We start from the raw sequence: 10167 nt of genomic DNA on the forward strand, positions 1-10167 counted from the left end.
CTGCCCCCCTACGTTTAAAATCATTTCAAACTAAATTATCTGCCCCTAATAGTCGTCACTAAACCCGGCTCTGCTTGTAAACATTTAGAGTGAACACAGCTCACTAAGACCATGTAGGGGTGGGGGTGGTAGGGAGCGCGTTTACAGCTTGTTTTCTAGCGACTCCCAGAAGAGAATTATATATATAGATTCTTGTATCTTTATCTAGATCTATATATATAAAGCAAAAGTATGTGTGTGGGTTTGTTTGTCCTTTATGCATTACTACACCTTTCATCCGGTTGCCTTGAAACTTTGGGGATTGATGAGAATACTCTAGGGAAGGCTTCTGCAAAAAAAATCTTTTTTTTTAATAATGCAAGGGCAGCGCTGCTGGAGGGTGCAATTTTTATTTCCCTATATATAGAATGTAAAAATAAATGTCGGATGCAGTTTGACAGTTTGATCCGAGTATCATCAAATTTTTTAGAGTTGATAAAGAGAATTAAAATTTCTTATGGGCGGCACCCAGGAGGGTACCCTTTTTTTTTCAATACATGGTCCAGAGTTCTGCAGCAGCTACCTTAGCACTTGGTATCCATTAATTAGGTGTTGCTGTTCATTTTTTTAAAAAAAAGATATACACTTAAGACACGATGGGCAACAATAATCATTGACCATATGGAATCAGGCAATTCCTCCGGCGCCACGGCTCACCAGTAAGCACTATGGCGCCTACGTTCATTTTAAAGAGTGCTATAGGCTATGGATATGATGGGTTTCTATAGTTGCTCACTAAATCAAATCAGGCGCATCCCCCCCCCCCCTGTCCTGTAAGCACTATAGCGCCTACGTTAATTTTAAAGAGCACCCTTTAATATTCACACTGTGGCATACGGCATTTGATGATTAAACCGAGCCAGGGGCCATGTGCAGAGCTGGTGCGGTAGTGTAACCTGGGGCTCCTCGCATTGCCCCGCTACTTCTCTAACGCATTTTATTTCCTTACTTTCTGTGAATTTAAAAATTAATGTTGAGGGGTTTTTATACTTCTGTCACATTTGCAACCTTTGTGAGTTATATCATATACAGATTGCAAACCTATTTCGTATACATTTTTTATACTTCTTTATAGTTTAACATTCTATTATTTCTATACAATATTAAATAACATACTAGGTGGTTGATCTCTTTCATTTGTCATTGGTATTTGGTTGAAAGTTGTAATATTTTCTTTTAACATTCTTAGGTTTTACTTTAGTCATGCAGTTTTTATAGTGTATATGGGTACACTATAAATAGCAATTGATGCAATTCAGGTAGCAAACACATTTGTAGCAGAAAAAAATAAAAAATTATAGTTATGTTAAAGATCCTAAAATTTGTAACATAAGGATAGTTTTGTATGATTTTTTAAAAGGTGAATAAGGGGAATGATATAAAAGAAAAATAAACTTTTTTTGTAACTTAATCATATTGATTTTTAAATATTTAAACTTAAATGTATATAGTCTATTTACAACACATTACACACAAAAATCTTCATTTGAAAAAGTTTATTAAACTGAAATGAAAATGTTATTGTATATTTTTACATGAATCATTCAACAGCCTACCTACACAAGTTAAAGTATTTTATTGACCCAGTTTCTGATTAGAATGTTTGAACCGGTTGAATGGCCCAGGTGACATGAACTGACAGAGTTGGGGGGTTATACTTTGGGCTCATTATGAGACTGGTGCCATAAATGTAGTCATTAATGTGCTGGTAACTAGTCATATTTCTCAGGGAGGTGGCAGGGCTGTGTGCCATGTTGACTAATGGGGAATTTATTATTCATGTAAGGAAACTTCTAGAGACCAACACTGGCTATTTTTTAAATAACTTTTAAAATATTTTTTTTAATTATTAGTTTATAACATAGGTTTTTCTAATTAACAGCACTGATAGTGATGCCATTAAAAGCACCACACCTCTTGATTAAGTCTTGTCAATCTCTTTACAGACGTGTCCTTCTACTCACTGGTTTTATATATCTTGGTAATTGTATTTCTTAGTTAGAAATGTTGCATTGTTATCTGATTACATCATGTGTTATTGTTTTTTTTTTATAAATTGTTTATTAATTTGATGAAGATCTTTGGCAGAATTGTATTTTATTTATGTTTTTTTTTTCAGGTTTTCATGCTACTTTTTTGCTTTACTTACGTTTTGATATTTAAATGTTGGGCTAATAATTTTGCGTTTCTATATTCAATACTTTAGGAATGTATTATTTTAATTTAGAAGTTTAACTGGAGCTTTACAATACAATTCATACACTATTCTAAATTTTCTTTTTAAAAATCCCTTGGCAATATTTCCCTTTAAAATTAAAAACTTGTTCAACTGCTTTATGCTTCTTCAACCTTGTGGCCAGAACAATATTTCCAGTTCTTGTTTTTCTTTATAAAAATGTTTGTTTATGACAGACTTTGGTTCAACAAAATTTAAGAAATAATTTACTTTAGAGAAGTAACTGCTGTTCTGTTAGATTCTCATTTTAATTGGTCATTTATTTTAGACACTAGCAGCTAACTTATACATTTTTAATAACCATCAACTCAAAACATTAAAATATATAGCTTTTACTTTTTAGTACCTAGTATTAATTTTTTAAAACAGCAAAAAGATCAGATTTCAATTTCCTTTAGATATTTTGTTTTTATTAAAAAAGATAAATCACAATTGTTATGATTTATATTGTCCCTCAACTGAGGGAGCAGCAGCCATATTGGATTTGTGATTTGATTTGTCTTGTGTTTTTAAGGAAAATGATTACATTCGCTTGGCCCGGCATTCATGGGATGTTTTATGGACGTACGTGACCAGCCCAGAGTCAGACTGGAAATGTGAGACTGGGGTCAATGAATCCTCAGGTGTTGTACATAGTAAAAAGGTCAAAGGTGTGGGGAAGGTCTTCAGGTTAAAGGTGAGTGCCTTGATTTTCACGTTTTACACTCAGCAGTTTAGTGATGTTTTTTTTGATAATGGAATAGCTTGGTCAAGTGATAGAGCATATGATTTCTAATTGAAAGTCTTAAGTTTGGTTCCGGGACCTGATTGAGTAGACATACCCAAGTCCACTTGCCCCCACTGGGTTGGCCGACCAAGTCCACTTGCTCCCAGTGGGTTGGCCGACCTCTGACTAGAGGCAGGGGCAGTAAACCCAGCTAGACATAACCCTGACCCAACAAGTTTTCTATTTATAGAAGTAAACCAAAAATAGATTAATTCTATTTCATCAGCCCTGTTGTTTTCAGTACCATCAGATCTTAAAGAAAGCATCTGATAAGAACTATGTTAATATTTTTGTTATTCAACACCTATTGTGGTCTGTACAGGGTATTGTTGACATGCCAGTTAAGGACCTTTATGAAGAAATGACGTTTAAGCCAGAGGAACAAGCCACATGGAATAAAGCAATTAAAGAATGCAGGGTATGAAAGCTTCTGTTTTGACATAAAAGACTCACTGGTTTTATTTGTACCTTATCTAAACCTCTTTTATTCAACATATTTTTATACATTGCAAATTTGATTATTCTAAATTGAAAATGTTATATGAATACACAACTACATTATATTAAGCCTTGTAGACTTTATTAATCATTTTGTGTACTTGCTAAGCTGTGCTCATTTTCTTAATTAGTTTGTACTCTTCATCAACTATTTTTGTTAATGCTATTATTGTAGGTTTTATTTTATTTTTTGCTACTCTATTAGATTATTTTCAAAATATTATTAAAATTGATTTATAGCTGATATGTTTTGGATAAAATTCAAACCTTCTTACAATTGATTTTATTCACCATACCATTTTACTCCTTACAAAAGACCCATTTAGAATAGATTTTTATCCCTGATGACTTTTGTCACCAGATATTGCAAGTAGTTGACGACCACACAGATATTTTATACAACATCGCTGCGGAGATAGCAGGGGGAGTCATCACCAGCAGAGACTTTGTCAGCCTGCGAACCTGGGGCTCAAGAGATGACATCTTTATAGGCGCTGGCATGGGGGTCAATCACCCTGAAATGCCACCACAAAAAAGTTATGTTAGGTCAGTCAGAATGATTTGTTTAAATAAGATTTCGGTGGATTTATCATGGTACTTTATTGACCAATATCTTACCCAAATTCAGTTATGTACATTTTTAACATTATTTTAAAATATTATATTTTTTATTTCATTTTTTAAAATTGAAACATTGTTTATTCCGATGTAGATTTCTTTAATATAAAGTATTGTTTTAAAATTATCTATAATGGTGTCACTAAGAATTTATGTTTGTTATTAATTTAAATACTGAATGTTTATCAATTAATTTGTTAAAAGTTCTTATTAGTTAATTAAATGATTTGACAGTGTGTTTGTAAGAATTACCAATAAGGTTTATTTTGTTTCTGTATTTAAAAGTACCAATAATATTTTTTTTTTCTGTATTTAGAGGTACCAATGGAGTTGGGGGCTGGGTTTACAAGCCAATGCCTGGCAACGCTAACAAAACACTGTTTTTTTGGTACATGAATACTGACATCAAGGTGAGTACAGATGTCTTTCAACAGTACTTCAGTCACAGCAGTTTTAGAAATTCACTTGTTGGGATTTCTAACAATGTGGTTGCAGATGTCTCAACAGTACTTTTGGCTTTGTCGTAATTTTTTAGCAATAATTTAATAATTTACTTGTTGGAATTGAATATATTTTGGTGCATGAATACTGGCATGAAGGTAAACTCTGGGTGCAGGTGTCGCTAGAGTACTTTGGCCTATAAAAAATATTGTCACATAGCTTTAGAAATAATTTTCATGATGGAGGTTATTTAGGTGCATCATGATGGGTTTGTGTGTGATCAGTGGGCCTCTCACAACAATCAACTTTGTAGATTAAAAATATTTGTGGGAATGTTCTATTTTTGGCTTTGGTATTCATTATCTGAGTGTCTTTATACTAACAAATATTGAATAATGCTAAAGTTTATTTTAATTGTTTCCTTTTTTTTTTTAAATAATTTTTTTTTTAATTTTTTCAGGGCTGGTTTCCTCAGTCTCTGATTGATGCCAACATGGCCAAAGTGCTGATGGATTTCCTTCATGACCTTCGAACCCATGTGAAAAGTATAACAAATTCCTAGCTGAAATTCCTAACAGACTGTTTAAACCAAGCTGCCTGTGTACTTTATCAAAACTTTGTACTGGCTGGGAAACTAGAGTTGTGAAGCTTACATGCATAATTGTGGGCCACATTTGATGCAAACTGTTGCTGTGTTTTGCTTGCTCAAATACATTTAGTGAAAGTAGGACAATTTATAGACATTTCATTTTGATGATTCATGGATGATGCAAACAATCTGTGTAAAAATGAAATTTTAGTTTGGATGTGAATACAGTCGCATTTTTTTAGATGTTACAGTACATCAAAGTTGTTTGGGCCTAATTAACATTCTGTGAGTTAATTATTATAAGATCCACTTGTGTGAATGATAACTTTAACTCATTCAAAAGCTTAGTTTTAAATTGTTTCATTGCAAGTAGGAAAAATCCATTTACAAATTTCTGGATTATAAACTACAAACTAGAGAACCTTTTCAGATGTTCATTTTTTTTTAATGTACGACTTCATTTTTTTTTCTTTTTTCATACATGTTTGGTTGAGTTTTCTGTTTGCTATGGTTCATGTACTTACTGCTGGCACTAAAATATGGAACTATTATCTTAACTTGTTGATCTTGTAATGGCTTAAAATGTTAATAGATGCTAAAAATGTATATCTTAAGTAAGTGTGATTGGAAGTGCCTGTTTTAAATAGAAAGCCCGGTAAAAAAAAATATGATTAAGAATGAAAAATTGTTTCTAAATAAGTTTTTTTTTTTTTGCGCTATTAAATTCATCTTTCTAAAATGAGCTTATAGTGATAACAATTTAAAACTAGTTTGTTTTCAAGTTCAGGGAATGCTTAAATCTATTCATGTGTTATAATAAAAACTAACATAAGTTTTGTAATGTAATGTAAAAATATGTTTAATAAATATGGAGAGAACATGTAATGATTGTATTGTTTTCCTGATAAATTAAACTGTTAACTTTCAACGTTATTGTAACTGTGTTATATTCCAACATGTATATATGAATTGTTGATGAGAGTTGGTGAAATATTCTATTGTGCATGCTGAGCTTGTTCATTGCAACTTCAAGTACAACTATTTCTCTATCAACATGTACAGTGATATCACCAAATAGACAATGCAGGTCATGTGACTCTTCTTAGATCACCAGACTTCCTTTAGATCATGTGACTGCTGTCAGATCATGTGACCTCATGTTATGGCTATTTACTAATTCCCTACAGGTTTAAAATGGGGGAAAAAAAACAGCATATTACATATAGAATTAATAAAGGTCTAGCATTGAATTTCATGTTTTGTGGCTACATTAAATTATTATTGGTGCATAGTTTGTTTGCAGACTTGAACCATTCCAGAAATGTTCTTTTAAAAATGTGTCAGTTACGGATGATTTTTTTTTCTTCCAAAAACCTAAATGAATGCTTGGTTTATTTTATTTTGGAAAAATATATTATGGCTGCGAAAAATGTTTTATTGTAAACTTTCTTACTATTGCCAATTTGTGTGTGCATCTTATAGATTTTCAGCACTTTTCTAAATTGTAAAGTAAATCATCAGTATTCTTTTTTCTGTTGACAAACAGATGTATTAGATATTCACGCATTCTTAAGTATTTTTCTTTGGGAATCCGGAACTGAGATTAAAAATAAAACATAGCCACTGCATATATTATGTTAAGTTTATTCTTTATTATAAATGTCTACTTCTTCTTCTGGTTAAGGTGGGCTAGACATTGGTGAAAATATTCTAGAGTAAAATGTATTTGTATACTAAAGTAGTGGACCTATTTTCTTTTTCTGCTTTTAGAATATTTTTTTGGCAACAATACCATATTTGTGCTATTAGGAATAAAAAAAACTTGAACTTCCATGACAACATAATGAAACAATAGTGAGAAATACTTAGAAATACTGTGAGAAAGTAGCTTTAATTAACCATCAGCGATATAATTACTAAATTAGTACTATATAATTATAGTATTTTATAAAAGATTTTTGTCTTTGAACTATATTTTATTTTTTTAAATTGTAGCAGCACTTTTACTAAAGAATTTACCATGTTTTCTATTTATTATATTTCTAATGTGACATCTGATTAAAAATCATGTTTTCAATTTGGAATCATAGTTTTTCTATGGTTCTTGGCTGTAAATCATTTTCATCGCTTGTTGTACCACCTGTCAATATTTTAATATTGTGTTTAATACTCAATTATGTTCAAGTTATTAATGACGTCATGCAGATAGAAGGATGGGGCAGGGTCTTTCACTAATGTGTGGCGAATTTTGTTAATAATAGATGTATGTTAAAGTTGTTAGTGAAGTCAATCACTTAAAGAGAGAGATTTCTGATTTACGTGAAGATGAGGTTGTGGATCAGGGGCTTAAAAAATGTGTGACAGACTTTTAAATTAATGGGGAGGGGGTCTGGTTTTTCATGACACCGATAAATATAAGTAGGGTAAATGGTGGTAAAATTTGGCTAAATTAGCCTGTCATTTATAGATATTGAATGACTATTAGTATGTAATTTTTTTATGTCTAGTGTAATCATCATCTTTTTTCTTTCAATATACTTCCTATAAAGGACAATCTTCATAGGTTGAAATTATATCAGAAAAACTACACCTCCATCAAGAGATCTACTGAACTCTAACCACCATAAATACATATTTGCTCAACCCCATAGTGTAGGTCTACTTTTACTTTGTTATAGAAAATTTGTGCTATATTTGTAGTTTTACATTTGATTAAAATTCAAATTACAGGTTTAAAACTACCTGTCAATGTGATAAATTTCATAGAGATGCTAATCTTTGAATCATTCAATTATGCTATTGATAATGTGTTTGTATTTTCTAGGAATTTTTTATGTGTGTGTATGAATTTCATACAGACTGAATAAAAGTAAATTTTCATAAGAGATTCTTCATGTTCGTATTTTATATACTTCAAAAAATTATATTTATGACTTATGTTGCTTGAAAAATGTTGTTATTTTGTTTACATTCTGCCATTGGCTGTTGCAAGTATCTTTAATAGCTGTATAGCACCTCACTATCTTTGTCATGTGTTATAGGGTACCTGTATTTGTGATGTTTGTACTGTAGGGCATCTCACTATCTGTTATATTTGTACTGTAGGGCATCTCACTGTTATATTTGTACTGTAGGGCACATCACTATCTGTTATATTTGTACTGTAGGGCATCTCACTGTTATATTTGTACTGTAGGGCACATCACTATCTGTTATATTTGTACTGTAGTGCACATCAGTATCTGTGATATTTTTTTATTTGTACTATAGGGCACCTCACTATCTGTGATATTTGTACTTTAGGGCACCTCACTATCTGTGATATTTGTACTGTATAGCACCTCACTATCTGTTATATTTGTACTGTAGGGCACATCACTATCTGTGATATTTGTACTGTATAGCACCTCACTATCTGTTATATTTGTACTGTAGGGCACATCACTATCTGTGATATTTGTACTGTAGGGCACCTCACTGTTATATTTGTACTGTAGGGCACCTCACTATCTGTTATATTTGTACTGTATATTGTAGGGGCAGCCCTTTCATGTCAGTTAAAAAAAAAGTCTGGAAGAAACACTGAGCCTAACCTCCAACTGCTAGAACAAAAACTTTAAATGATACTTAGATGACACTCGACATTTGGTCCAATTGTTGCGAATTGTTTTATGTATGTCTTGTTGCACCAGTGAACTGTTTTAGTTTGAAAGGGCTAGCCTTTCGTTTGGTGAAAAATGACGGGGGAGGATTGAGTAGGGGGCTGACAGAGCAGCAGCCCAAAGCCCCACTCAGATATTGTTTGCAAATGGGAGGGGTTGTTGCAGAGGTGTAGCAAGGGGGGGGGGACATATGTCCCCGGGCGCCGACCTTAGGGAGCGCCAAAATGGGTTGGAAAAATAAATTGAAAGCTTGAGGGGGGGGGGTGCAAATCAAAAGTTTGGCGCCGGGAAGGGTCGCTACGCCTCTGGGTTGTTGAAAGCACAACAGAAACCATTTAGCGAAAAAATACAATTTTACTGATGAAATTTTATCAAAGCCTCTCGACAAAAAAAATATGAGGTGTGATGGTATCAACTCAAAATAATCACAAACAAAATTTTAACATGTACATTTGGTTTAATAATTAATACTAGATTTTTTAAAAATCGTCACTAAATGTGAAATAAACCATACATAAGTAGGGGCAGGTAGAACTGATACTAAAACTAGACAAGTTCACAATTTCACATATCCAGTAACATGATGCCTCAGTAGCAGGCCTACTATAAACAACAACTAGTGTAGGCCTGATTAAAAGGCTCAAAGTGGTTCATGATGTAACACTTATGGACACCCCATAAATTTAAAATGTTGTTTATTAGTCTGCGTTTGCTGAGAAATAGATGTGTTTGTTTCAAAAAGAAAACTAAGGCTTCTGCACACACAAAAATCTATTGGCTACATATAGGATATAGGTTATAAACAGAGTTTCTTCCAGGCATCTCTTCGGGGGGGGGGGGGGGGGGGGGGGGGCAAAGCCCCCCCCCCTGAAAAAAATTTACCGCCCCCCCCCCCCCCCGAATGAAATGAAATTTATTTAATTTATATAGAAAATATATACTTTTAACAGAGTCCGCCCCCCCCCCCGAAGAAAGTTTACCGCCCCCCCCCCCCCCCCCCCGAAAATTTCAAGTGTGCCCCCCCCCCCCCCGGAGAAAAAAGTCTGGAAGAAACACTGGTTGTAAACGTAAGTCTATATGGGCTATATCGTATATATATATATATATTTGTTTTTAAAATAATAACATACAACACCCCCCCCCCCCTCCATCCCACTACCCTTTTCCAATAAAATCACTAAAACACCTCATTGCTTTAATAATAACATATTTCATGTAGGGTTTTTAGATGCAGCAGTAATAGACTATTTCATACATTTGTTGGGCCTTCATCAATGACATGGCCACACCCGGCATCGAACATCCTAGCTACTGGGTC

The 10167-nt window shown here is 33.2% G+C and overlaps 1 protein-coding gene across 5 annotated transcripts in view; it reads left to right on the forward strand.

The window, feature by feature from the left end:
• The window catches only part of LOC131937650 (stAR-related lipid transfer protein 3), a 32525-nt gene extending 24461 nt beyond the window's left edge, over positions 1-8064 (forward strand). For all 5 annotated transcript variants that reach the window (XM_059295242.1, XM_059295240.1, XM_059295241.1 and 2 more), the window contains 5 exons: positions 2790-2951; positions 3364-3459; positions 3901-4085; positions 4474-4567; positions 5059-8064. In XM_059295242.1, the coding sequence (XP_059151225.1) occupies positions 2790-2951; positions 3364-3459; positions 3901-4085; positions 4474-4567; positions 5059-5160 (639 nt within the window). In that variant the 3' untranslated portion in view covers positions 5161-8064. The remainder of the gene's footprint in view (positions 1-2789; positions 2952-3363; positions 3460-3900; positions 4086-4473; positions 4568-5058) is intronic.
• The last annotated feature ends 2103 nt before the right edge of the window (positions 8065-10167 follow it).

Source organism: Physella acuta, unplaced genomic scaffold (assembly GCF_028476545.2).
Source record: "Physella acuta isolate Inbredline_101_S28 unplaced genomic scaffold, ASM2847654v3 ptg000216l, whole genome shotgun sequence".
NCBI lineage: Eukaryota > Metazoa > Mollusca > Gastropoda > Physidae > Physella > Physella acuta.